Raw genomic sequence first — 13,814 nt, forward strand, 5'->3', positions numbered from 1 at the left:
TGTTTTTATTATCTCAGGTTTCAGGAAGAAGGTCTTCTCAGGAAGAATGAGGATTTTTGTCTTTATATCTTAGTGCTGCCTTCTTTTTTTTTTTTTAAAGAGGAAAACAAAGTTTTTATAATGCTTATCTTTTTTCTCATGAACTTGGAACTTCTTTCTCAAGTTGTACCTAGTGCTTTTAAATTTTTTAAGCTTCTGATAGTATACCTGGAAGTGTGTTGCATATTGTCATAACTGATAAATCAGTGACAAATGTGGCCAGTTCATTTGGTTGGGGAGATACACAATTGTGGTGGTGACTGACCATTTATTTAATTACGTGGTAAGTACCATATGATGAAAGGGTAAAGTTAAATTGATGATTTGGGCTATCTCAGCCAGGGTACAGTTTACATGGCAATTACACTGAGATCATCTAAGTGTAATTGGCAAGTAATTTTGTAAGCAAAGGAACATGACAGCTCATTTACATGGTGTTCACTGAGTAAAATTTGGGGACATTTATCAACCACTTCTAGGCAAAAAGCGACTGTACCAATATCTCCCAAGTGCTATATGCAGTTTGAAAGCTACTTGGAACGTTTTTGGTCTGAATATTTGTTCCCCAACATTTGTTAGGTATGTTCTGTGTGTCAGGCACTGTCCTAGGCACTGTGGACTCAAAAATGAGTGGGAAGGAACTCGTGGATGGGAAGCAAGCACATCATTAGTTATCGAACATTGCAGCAAGTGGCAGTTCAAGCTCTGCAGAGGTACTGGTGATACTGAAGAGAATGTGCAAACTGGGAAGATAGAAGAAAGACAGGGAAAACTTGCTAGACAGATTGACACCTGAGATGAATCTTAAAGAATGAGTAGAGCTTAGCCAGGGAAGGGGAGGACTGTCCATACCTCCTTACCAGGGGTGCCAGCAAGAGCAGGATCTCAGAGGAGCAAGATGGCTGGTGTATGCTAGAAACTTGAAAAACTTGAAGCAGTTCAGGCACATTTCTAGACATGGGACCTGAGAAGCGAACTTGGTTGGGATTTTAGAGGGCTCTATAAGTCATACCTCTGGGAAGCTATTAAAAGACCTTAAGAGAAGGAGCACCTTTTTCAGAGTTGTTTTAGAGATAGGCCATTCTGTGTAACCAAATGTTTTAATTGAGTGACTATGATATGCCAGGCGGTGTTCTACTGGTAAAAAGGCATTTCTTCCTCACAACGATCTCATGAAATAGGCACTAATATTTCTCCCTTTTTACAGTGGAAGAAACTAAGTACCTAGGGGTTCCCACAGTTACACATGGCTGATGGAGGAGCTGAGGTTTGAACCCAGGCTGTCAGCTCCAGAGTCCATACTGTCACCAGCACCTGCATGATATCATGGCCTCCTTGACACAATCAATTGCAACTGCCTGTTTATAAGATGCACATCCTCCACCCCATTAGACTGTGAGCTCTGTGAGGTCAGGGGCTGTATTTACCTTGTTCACAGCCCCATCCTGCATGCTTAGGACGATGCCTGCACCTTCAGAGACATGCCACAAATAAGGATTAAATGTAGTTTTGAGAGGCCATAACCAAAAGCTGTCAAAGTCAACCTGGCAGGGACAATGATGAGGGCCTGAATCTTGGGCAGTGTTAGTCAATATGGAAGAGTTGAAGATGAAGAAATTAATTGGCAGGGCCTGGTGATTGATTGGACGTGTGGATTTTGTTGGCATATTCTCACAGTGTTTCTGATTTCCAACTCCTCCACTGGAGAGATGACTTGGCAAAAGAATTTGAAGCTCGTGCTGCTTTTCACAGAGCTCTTAAATTCCTGAGAAGAAATGTTGTGGACTCAGGATGAGAAGTCAGAAGAAACTTCCCTGGAGATGTTAAAAATAGAATGAACACATCTGCCCGGGACGGTTGAGAGACAGAGCTGCCCTGGGGTAGATGAATAGTTAGATGGCCTTTGGGATTCTTCCCCCTTTGAAAATTTTCTAGTTTAGAATAAATAAAATGTCTCCCAAGCCACCTATCCTTAACTGCCTGGCTGAAAGATAAAATCAAAGTGTCCAAGGACTGGAAAATACTGAGTCCAAATGCCTGGATTGTAGGTAAGGAAACAGAAGCCCAGAAGGGTTAGATGATTCGCCCAAGAGCACACACTCGAGGCAAGAGGAAGCCCCAAATCACTGGCCTCTCTGTCCACGCACACTTTGCCCCAAAACTCAGAAAGCAGCATGTATGTTTTGGCATGCCTGTGGGCAAGCTTCTGCTGGGTGATGACACTAAAGCGAAGAGTATGTGGTATCTGCACCTAAGAAGTTTGGAGAACCTCAACAGTAGGCGCTACTCATCACTTGAAGTCGCCATAAGGTACCATTTACCACAGAACACATTTGGAAAATAGAGAAAATGAACTTAAAAGTCGTAATGGTTTTTCTTTAGTCTCACTTATTTCCAGGCATTGCTTCAGTGCTTTATAATCATTATCTCTAATTCTTATAATAACCTAGAAGTTAGTATTATTTTCATTGTATGTCTTAGAACGGCGAAGCACTGAGAACTGATTCCATGAGACCAGACTCTGTTAACTCTAAGTCCTACTCTGCACAAACGATGTTAACATTTCATTGTGTTTCCCCAAGGTCTTCTGTTCCCATGTGCCGGGAGTGTTCATTTACATAGCTCTACTGCTATCATGGGTGCAATTCTGAATCTTCATTTTTTGGCTTGTAATATGTTCTGTGTATTTTTCATGTGATTTCATAATCTTCACTTGAATGGCTGGATAGTGCCTTGTCAATTTTTCCAGAGGTTCTTAAACAAAGAAATGTTTACTCATAAAAACCCTTCAATTCTTGGCACATATGATATTTGGAAGGTATATTTTATATTTTGAAGACCAGATGATCATCCTCTGTCAATGGCATGGGGAGGGAAGAAGAGGATCTGCCAGGCTCAACACAGGGGATTGGGGCTTTCTTCCTCAGCAAGAGCCCCAGTGGGAACACAGGATGGTGTTAAGGCATGGCTCAGAGTGGAGCCCTGGTGGAGATGGCCTGAGGCAGGTAGCAGGTGACTTTTTAAGCCTCTGCTTTTCTGATTGAACACACATTCTTCCTCTTGCCCTTGTTAAAAAAAAAAAAAGCAGCAAGTTTTCATTTTCTTAGGGTAGTAAAAAATCTTTTGTGTGAAGAAAAAGTGTCATCAAGTGCCTTATTCATCAGCATATATACCATCTCTTTAAAATGACAGTGGGAGTAAAAGTTCATCAGTTCAATATGTCTTTCACATTGGGAGACTCCTGACTAATAACCTCTGGTATTTATCATCAGAACAGCCAAAGAACTAAATTCTGGCACATGCTGCTCTCACACACTGAGAAAAACTTAAAAAGACGGAAGATTTTCTCCATTTTTTTCTTCTTTCATTCATTTAGAAGAAAAGCATACCTTTTTTTAATTAAAAAAATTGTGAGCATGCAGAAACATCTGGCCTATATTATCATCGCAGCCTCCTCAATGGCCTGCTTGTCTCCAGTCTGCCCTTTTAAAAACTCTGCTTAACAGTCAGAGAGATCTTTCTAGAACACAGAACTACAGCAGTTACTCTCCAATGTGGCTGACATCTTCTTGCCTCTTTCATGGCCCTTGGAATTAAATAGCATGTATAGCCATGGCTTCCACCTCTCCCACTTGTACCTTGTCCCAGCCACACCAAGCTGCTCAAGGCTTCCCACTTCCTGCTACAATAAACAGCATCTCCAGGCCTGCATAAAAATTAATCCTTTCTGTACAAGCTCCCTGCAAGGCTCTGCAGAACCTGGCACCCAGCTTGGGATCCCACAGCACCTATCGGCATTTACTACACTCATGGAATATAGCCCACAGTCTTGGTTTTACTGGCTAGCATGATACTTTAATTAAAAAAAAAATCTCATTGGGTAGGGCATATTACTATTCAGTTTGCTTAAGGTCCCACCACTCTCTATTTTTTTTAAAGATTTTATTTATTCATAGAGACACAGAAAGAGAGAGAGAGAGAGGCAGAGACACAGGCAGAGGGAGAAGCAGGCTCCATACAGGAAACCTGATATGGGACTCAATCCCAGGTCTCCAGGATCATACCCCAGGCTGCAGGTGGCGCTAAACCGCTGCGCCACTGGGGCTGCCCCCACCACTCTATTATACACCAAACCTTCATTCCCCATTTATGCTATGCTGGGTCACATAAGGCTCCTGGCTTTTTTTTTTTTTTTTTCTAAATCTCTTTTACCCAAGAGACTATACGATGCTTATGCCAGGATTATGTATCGCTACCTTTTGTATCTATAAGCCTGGCAAAGACTACCCAATAAATATATACTAATTTGTGCCTTAAAGAAACTGAAATTGGTCATGAAAGACTTAATAACTCTTTTTTGGATTTTCTGATTGTTCACCAACATCTCAAAACTCATGGACATCAACAGACGTGCAGACATTAACAGTATTTCATTGGATGATTCAAAGTCTGTGTTCACCATACGAAGCTACTAAGACTGAGCCACTTAGGATCTTTAAGCCTCTGAATGTGATTATGGTCTTACCTACTATTTCCTGCACCAGGAGATTCCTATCTGTTCTTATGAGTCCTCATGAGTAATCATTCTTCACCTTTGTCGTAGTTTTGTCCAACAGGGCACACATTTCCTAGATTTCATTTCGCATCCACATGACTGCCATACTCTCATCCAAGGGGAATCTTCAGAAATTTGAATAGAAGGGGATTAGATGCAGTATTTTGTTTTGTGAAGTCTGGTCATGGTCAAAGTACAATCAGTTTGCTCACCCAAATTTCCATCCTGCCAAGGAGTAATGCACCCAGATCTATCTAAACTGGTGAAGCTAGAGATTGCAGGGATGGAAATACCCATTGGTCAGCCTCTGATGTATTATCTTTTTGATAATCCACTCCTTTGTCTCAGTGACTGCATTTTCCATTTCCTTAGTTATTATCTTCTAGATATTCAATTACATGCTGCTTCATTTTTTAGTTTTTAAAGATTTTATTTATTTATTCATGAGAGATGCAGAGAGAGAGAGAAAGAGAGAGAGAGAGTCCGAGACAGACAGAGGTAGAAGCAGGCTCCCCACTGGGAGCCTGATGACTGACTCGATCTCAGGACCCTGGGATCATGATCTGAGCCAAAGGCAGATGCTCAACCACTGAGCCACCAGGTGCCCCCATGCTGCTTTAAAGACATTAAAAAAGATCTTGAGTCTCACAGAACCCAGATTACTCATATTTAAGGAATTTCATGTAGTCAGTGACCTAGGAACACGGTACCCACCTATGACAATGTTGTTGCCATAAATTAAATCTTCAGAGAATGTCCTGAATTTTCAGGGAATGCTGTGGATGTTGTGGAGGGACATAAGGCATTGCTGAGGAGCACAGAATGGATATGTGTCCAAGTGTCAGATAAAGACAAAGAAAGAAAATAAAACCGTTTCATTTAAGCTTCCTTCCCTAGGAATAAGGTAGGAACAGAAGGGGGAGAGCTTATTACAGAATCCTTTAGCAGTCAGAAATTTCATTGACAATTTTGTTAATGTGCCTGTATAGCTGCCTTCTCAGAGGACAATTGTGAATTCCTTAGGTGATGTTATTAATGGTTAATGGGTGCACCTGAAAATCAAGCAATATTGTGCCATTTGAGTAATAGATATATTAAATGGGTCTTTTCTACTGCATCAAGCTTATCAGCTTATCTTTTTCCTAATAATGAATACCTCATCTTTTCCTCTTTCCTAATCAAATGCTTCCACATCATCTTGAGGCAAAACCAGACCCAGCTGCATCTATTCTATACTCTTGGCTTCAATTATGTCAAATTATCCAACCTACTCACAGGTCCTTAGGTTCTCTTTTGCTCTGAGACATAAGCCTGATGCACCTCTTCAGAAGTTCGTGATTACTAACCATTCAGCACAAGTCTGTTGTAAGTAAACAGAGAATCAGAGAGAGTACTAGGCTAAATTTACAGTTTTAAGGAAATCTGTAGAACACATTTCTTCCTAAACTTTGGCACTCTCCTGTTGATCTCAAGTGTTTTTCTTTTCTTTGTCCCTCTTCCCTGAAACATACATGAACCTTACTCTACATGGCATGGTTTCAGAGTTGAGGATTTCTGCTGCAGTGACAAAAAGTACGTGCAGCCATATTTTGGCTATAAAATAATAAATATTTAATTTTTCATAGATATCATATTGTTTGTATTGATCAAGGCATTAGGCTTCTCATACGTTGCCATACTTTATTTTATTCAACTGTATACCTGTAGCTGAAAGAGGACAATACAAGAGTGAACAGCCTGTGGGGAAACTTAATACTGTTTCTTTCTGTTGTATTTGGCTAAAACTCTGTTTCTTATGCCTCTAGTCAGATGAAATAGTTCATTTTGGAGTCAAAAATTTTTTTAGTCAAATTTCTTACCTTTATACTTAATGGTCTGAATTGTCTGTTTTTATCGCCTTCATTTTCAGTTTCTTTTAATCTGCTTTTTATTCTCAGCTTTAAAAAGACCACCTTTTATCCACTAAGAAAAAGGGAGCCCAGATTCACAACTGAACATCTAAGATAACTTAGAGGCTATACTTTGTTCTCCTAGTAACACATTTAATTGCCTTTTGATGCCAGAAGCCATGTTTTAACCCCCCTAAATCCCTGTCACTTTGTCCAGTTTACAGAACAGGCATGATGCATGGTTTCTAAATGAATGAATACCTAATTTTACAATTTATGGTGGTTTAACCCCTTTCATCCAAATTACATTCTAACTGGGTCTGTATCATCTTGAACTTCTGTTAAATGTTCTCAATACTAAGATTAGTGCTGTGCATACAGCAATTGCTCAGTGAGTGTTCAGTAATAGCAAAATATGTTGTATTTTTGGAGTCCTATCATGGAGAAGCCAATATTTGACACACAGTATTTCAAATTCATGTTCTAATTAGTCAACTCAAGGAATTGATTTTCACCCTGAAGACTAACCACTGATTCAGGAGATTGGTTACCATGATTACTCTCCATTGGACCTCCTTGTGGTTGGAATGCCTTATAACATTCCAGAGATGGAAAATCTTTGGAAAACCACCCATGTTTCTTGAAATATCGAAATGGAAGCCCTCCTCTCAGAGAGTGTTACTGATTCAGTTAGATATCCATTATTTCTACAAATCTATTGAACATCTTGTGTGTGACATGCATTGGAGATAAATGTGCAACTAGTATTTCTTTAAAATTGCTTAAAATGTGGTAGCCAAGTATAGAAATAAAGCAGAATACAGATGATAAGTTCTGTAGTACAAACACACGTAAGGAACAGAGAAGGGAGTAGGTAACTCCATATGAAGCAATAGAGAAGGCTGCCTGAAAGAAATGGCTCTGAGTTGGGATTTAGCGAGCAGTTTTTAGTTTTTGGATGACTGTCGTGAGTGAAAATGCCCCCGATGTGCTTGATGTATTCATTTTTCAGACCGAGTCACACTGTAAGAAATAAGCTTTTAAAAAATCGAAGATTTGGAGAGCATTTGACCCCTCAGCACAGCACTTCATTCCACCTTGGTATTCTCTGGTTTGTGTGATATCTGAGAAACAGCTGAATCCAACCCTTACTATATTAATGGATTTATATATGTGCACATAAGGCTAATATATTTTATGCTGCCAATTTTTTTATGGTTTCATAAATAGTGCTATCACTAACATTTTTAAAAAGTGAAGGAAAGAGCTCATATGTGCTGGTAGAAATTCAGTGTATTTTATAGAACACTGCTATTCCTGATATAGCCTACGGGATGTGACTTTTCATAAAAACCTAATGAATTTCTAGATTTGTCAGCTGTTTCCAAACAGATGCACTCTGCTAATCTAATGGAAACATTTTGAGCCCAGATTCCAAATATCAATAGCTTTTAGTATTGCAAATTAGTTTGTCTATTGGGTAAATTGGGCTGTGTGGTTCTTGATAAAAAGTAGCAAGTAATTTTGTATGGATGTTTTATGTTTAACTGCCTTGCCAGGGTTTGATGCTCATATTTTTCCTTGCAGAGTTTTAAGTTGAATGTAGACAGTCATTGTGCTCTCAAGGAAGCTGTGGAGGAGGAAGGACACCAACTTCTCGAGCTTATTGCATCTCACAAAGCAGGTAAATCCTCCTGAAATATTGCAAGCCTTTATGTCTCCAGACTATTAAGAATGAAGAAGCATTGCTGTAAATTACTGCATATATTCACTTCCTTATGTATTATTAATATTTACATTATCAGATTGACCTTCAAGATTTATAAATGTTTCATATACTGCATACAATGCTGTGATACTTATAAGATGAAATACTGCCTCCAAATGGTCTGTTCATTTTATTTTGGGCTTGCTGTTCGCCCGAGTTTCAATTGAAATCACATTCCTGAAAACTTCACATTGACATGCTTTTTGATGTAGGTGCTCTGGAAATAACGTTAAGATAATGAATGAGAATTGTGCAAATAGTTATAATGCATATGCATTAGGGTACTTATAGATATCATTACAGATATAAGGCAGGCAGTCCAGATATATCCGATTATTTCCCTGCCAATTCGCACACATGAACATTTTGCATGTTTTCTGCTGGTCATTGCATTAGCAGAGTTTTGGCCTTAAACCAACTCTTACCCGGTATTAATGTATTTATGAAGAACAGATTATAAATAAAAAATAGTTTTGTCATTTGGTTATACTTATCCTGGTAGTAAAAGACCATAAGACAGGATGAATTATAATTTGACTCTTGCTTTGAGCTTACTACAGCTAAATAAGGAAAGAGCAACATTAATCGGACATGCTAATGCTAAAGACTGCTGTCTTATTCTGGTCCATTTACTATATTGCTCATTGCATTAACTTTGCCTATTTCTGTACATCTTTCTGATCATTATAAGGTCTCCACACAGTTACACAAAAGGGCCTTTTACTTGGAATGTGAAGCTTTCATGTTAGTCATTTTTGCACATTGTGATTTTTGTTCGACATGCATTTTTTTTTTTTTAGCCAGTATACTGAAGCTAAGTCGATTCCCAACCATGCATCTATGTGGTTATCCCATTTTTGGTCCTTATGCCTTATGCGAAGGCAAAAATCCCTGGCCCCTCTCCTTAGGGACAAAGGCTTATATGGCAGGTGATGGTAATTGTCGTTTAAAATTATGTTTACTATTTGGGATATTCATCTAATTTATTGGATAAAAGACAATACTGGGTAAAAATGCAGTCCAGTCTGTAACTTGTATTTTCCCCTCATTTTGGAGAAGGGCTGAAGGACATGCTGCGGATGATTGCAAGCCAGTGGAAGGAGCTGCAGAGGCAAATCAAACGACAACACAGCTGGATTCTCAGGGCTCTGGATACCATCAAAGCTGAGATTCTGGCTACTGATGTGTCTGTGGAGGGCGAGGAAGGGACTGGAAGCCCCAAGGTAAGTGGCTTGAAGTTTGCCTGATTTCCTCTCATTTCTGCCTTCTTTTGAACTAGGCACCACTGAAGTTTTCTTTCTACCCCTAAGGCTTTTTGTTTCTACTGGGTAAACTTTATATATCTATTTCTATTTCTCTCTCTTTATATATATATACATATATGTGTGTGTCTATCTACATATCTATATGTCTATATATATCTATACATCTATATCTATGTCTCTCTCTCTCTCTCTAGAGAGACATAGAAAGATAAAACGAAATGGCTTAGTTTAAAACAATAATAATAATAATAACAAAAAGGCTACAACTTTCAAGTTTTCCAGGAAGAGGTCTTTTTGTCAAAAGTGCAGAGTAGGAGGGGGATGATACTTTAAGGGTAGGAGAAAGGGGGACATAAAACATTTAGTAAACAAAACATAAAGCATCTTTAACATGAATAATCAGAATGGTTTTAAATTGTTTTTTTGCAACTATAAATCACTATAATCAGTGCAATCACTCAGCTCTGACATCCATTAGCCGCTTGGTTACAGCAAATTAACAAAGAAGAGAGAAAGTGATTCATTATCTCATTCCTGTTAATGACTATCAGATGCATTGCCTAATTAGGGGATGGTCATTGTAGTGGGAAGAAGGTCATATGCTTTGCTACAAATCTTTTTGCTCTGAGTGTAAGTTCTCCATAATGGTGCATGCACCGAATACAACAAGTACTTTAAAAATGAGTATTGACATGTTTTGGTTATCTATTTTAGATTTACAAAATAACCCATAAAGCATATGCAATTAAACTTTAAGTGTATTTTTTAATACAGTACACTGCTGTTCTAAAGGTATCTTTGACCTCATGATGTGGAAAATAATTTTATTAATTCGGTATTTTCTCGTGGTCTCTCTTTCTTTTGTATTTATTCTCTTTTGAAAGTAAATGCAGAAAACCAGTCTCATAATAGACTCAGCCTTGAAACACATTGCTGTGTGGGGGAAAACAGATTTAAGAGTTCATGGTTTCTATTCCAGTCATGGACAAAGTAATTAAATCATCAAGTCACATTTATTCAGCATCCATGTGGATTGGCATTGTGCTAAATGTATACAGAGCAAGTTAAACCCTTTACCTTCGTAGACTTACATTCTTAAGTGCACGCAGAGGAGAAACCCCACCTGCCCAGCAATGGTGAGACCATGCAGCCAGTGAAGAGCTCAGAAGATTTATGGCTTTGGTACCTCAAACAACAACCTTTAACTTATTTGTTGGAAACATAGAATGGAATGATGAGCTCTGTTCCACTTAAAGAAAGCTCCTTGGAGGAGGTCACATTTCAGGAAATACTCGAAGGAAGGAAGAGCAGTGGCTTGGCACAGGAGTGCACATTTTAGGAAGTGACGTGATGAAAAGATCAAAGCTGGAACTAATAATATGGAAGGGAGAATGTATTCATCAGATTTCTCAGGGCAGAAGTAGGCCCTTTCAAGGAACAGACTGCAGGGACAAGTTGAAGGGACTAATGCATTGGCTGGGGTGGAGGTGGGGTGATGATGAGAAAAAACACAGCTCTAAAGTCTGTTGTGTCCTATTTATTTATACTGATTATTTACTTTTAAAAAGCTATCTGCATACCAGATGTGGTTCTATGGCACCTCTGTGGATTCTTTCATTTAATTCTCACAACAAACTTATAGGTTAGTCCCATATGATCCCCAGTGGAGAGAATGGAGGCACAGAGAAATTAAGTTACTTGCCTAAGGTCACACAGGTATAAGTAGTAGAACTCAGATTTGAATTTGATTGGCCCCAGAGCCTATGTAGGTTGCCACACAGAGTACTGCCTCTCAACTGGCACTGCTTAGGGCCAGGTATGGTGGTGATGAACAATTAGCTTCAGTGCCTGTGTCACACATGGATCTTGTGGTGAAATGGGGAGACAGGCTTAATCTAATAATCATGCCTCTATAGATGGTGATGTGCTATGAAAGAAAAGAGAGCAGCTAGAGGTTGGGCTGGGAGAAGTGATTTAGATCAGGGGCATCAAGGAGGGCTTCTTGGAGGGGGCAAAATTCTATGACTAGGCCCATGCAGTTGGAGAGAGAGACAGAAGGGTTTGGGTGGCCTCTGATAGCACAGGGGAGGGTTTTGTAGTAAGTAGGGAAATGACATCATTGATTTGCAGCATAAAAAGCTGTTCCTGGCTGTAGTATGAAACATGGGTGGGTGGATTGGGTAAGTGGGAGTTAGGGTAGCGAGGTACCAAAGAGGAACTGCAGAGATGGCTCAATCACCTAAATTAATAAAAGACTGGGCTAAAAATGAATAGTAGCTCTCTTCACCAGACCCAATGTGAATTTGACTTTGAAACCAGCTCATTTTGTAGGGGAGTATATTGAGTGGGAATAAAGAAGATAACCCAACAAAGAGAAAGTATTATCAAAGGACAGGCAGTGTCAGCATTTCTCAAAAAGAGGAGCACTTGTCCAGGCCCAGCCTTGAGAGATCAGAACCTCCTGGCTGGGGCCCCATAATCCGCATTCCACAAGCTCCCAGAGAACCACATTGTCCTGTAGGCTCCAATAAGGCCCTTTTCCTTCAAGGGCTACAGGATTCTCATATGACCAGGATCCTCAGACAAGGTGGAAGAAAATCTATCACTTTGTTGCTTATAATAACAAACAACTGATATCAATCAAAATGTTTAAAACAGGGACCAATTAATTAAATCATGTTACATCTTATCCTAATGCATGGTTATAGAGTCATTTAAAATAATGTTTTAGAAGAGAATTTTGAAACTTTGGGTAAGTCCTATAATATACAATTGTGTTTTTTTTTTTTTAAGATTTTATTTATTTATTCATGAGAGACACACAGAAAGAGGCAGAGATACAGGCAGAGTGAGAAGCAGGCTCACTCAGCAGGGAGCCCGATGTGGGACCCCATCCCAGGATTCCAGGATCATGCCCTGAGCCGAAGGCAGACACTTAACCACTGAGCCACCCAGGCGTCCCTGCAATTGTGTTCTTTAAAAATACTTAAATAATGTAAATAGTTGTGCATTTTTAAATATCTTTCTAAATCTCTACAATGAGTAAAAATTATTTTAATCAGAAAAATAAAGAAGGTATACAAAATACAAGAATTAAGAAGTGATTTAAATGGTAAAATAGGTGGCAATTATCTGTGAGGACTTGAGATATAAATTTAAAGGTCAGGAGGAAGAATAAATATATCTCGTTCTCCATGATTTGAGTGCCTCACTTCTAAAGAAACAATGACAAAAACCTCTCTGTTTCAATCATCCCCAAAGTAAAAGTGTCTTCCTTGAGTCCCATCAGTTTACAAAAAACAGGCTAAGTGGTTTCCGTTAGTATTATTTCTATTCCAAGCATTCTGTGTCACGCTGTGTGCACAGTGTCGTACATCTACGAGCAGCTCCTGGAGGGACTTCTGTAGGTTTTGGCAGCCGTGGAAGCTGAGGGAGGTGCAGAGTCTGACTCCGACCTAGTAGAGCCAGCAAAACCCCAGGCCTCCTACCTCTCAACTAGTTCTCTCTTGCCCCTTCTGGCCTGAATTTTCTCTGGACAAATGAACTCCATAGTCAAGAAAGTGAAATCAACTTAAGACAAAGGTAATAGATCTCTAATTTAAGCTTAGGAAACTACAGAAAAATCACTATGATTATTCTTTTTATCTGTTTAATATCCATGAACTGTCTCCCTTAGTCTGTGCGGCAAACACAAAGAATATTTGGGAAAGCTCAGACTCAGAGGGACATCAGACTGCCTGGGTTCAACTCCAGGCTCTCCCTAGCTGTGTGTGTGTCCTTGGGAAAGCAACATCACTTCTTTGTGTCTTAGGTTCCTCATTTGTAAAATGAAGCAGTGATAATATCCTCTGCAAAAGGTTGTGATACAGATGAAAGAGTTGACATAGCTGAAGCACTGAAAACAGTGCCTGGCATATGGGAAATCCTAGATAAGATAAGAGTCAGTGGACAAGTTTTCATTTCTGATGGTGGAGAGAGTAAACAATTATAATAGAATCTGGGATATACTCTACTAAAGCACTACATTAAGAAGTAGAAGCACTCTGAGTTCACAGAGAAGGAAGTATCAAAAGAAAGATTAACAGGGGAATTGATGTTTAAAATGAGGGGTGGAAAGGATGTTTGTCAGCATGAAACATGTGCAGAGATCTTGTGGTATAAAAACGTGTGGTAAGGCTGGAACATGGGATCTTATTGTGGATGAGAATTAGGCTGGCTTGCAGGTCTGCACCAAGGCTCACAATGTGGATGAAAAAATAACCCTTAATGATCAGTGATTTGAGCAATAATTCTTCATA

General features: G+C 39.3%; 1 protein-coding gene across 6 annotated transcripts in view; it reads left to right on the forward strand.

Moving 5' to 3' along the window:
• AKAP6 (A-kinase anchoring protein 6) overlaps positions 1-13,814 on the forward strand; it is a 571,491-nt gene that overhangs the window by 342,030 nt on the left and 215,647 nt on the right. For 5 of the 6 annotated variants that reach the window (XM_072761386.1, XM_026007685.2, XM_072761389.1 and 2 more), the window contains 2 exons: positions 8,071-8,167; positions 9,311-9,474. In XM_072761386.1, the coding sequence (XP_072617487.1) occupies positions 8,071-8,167; positions 9,311-9,474 (261 nt within the window). Of the gene's footprint in view, positions 1-8,070; positions 8,168-9,307; positions 9,475-13,814 lie in introns of all 6 variants that reach the window. The other variant, XM_072761385.1, reaches the window with a different exon arrangement.

Source organism: Vulpes vulpes, chromosome 6, assembly GCF_048418805.1.
Source record: "Vulpes vulpes isolate BD-2025 chromosome 6, VulVul3, whole genome shotgun sequence".
NCBI lineage: Eukaryota > Metazoa > Chordata > Mammalia > Carnivora > Canidae > Vulpes > Vulpes vulpes.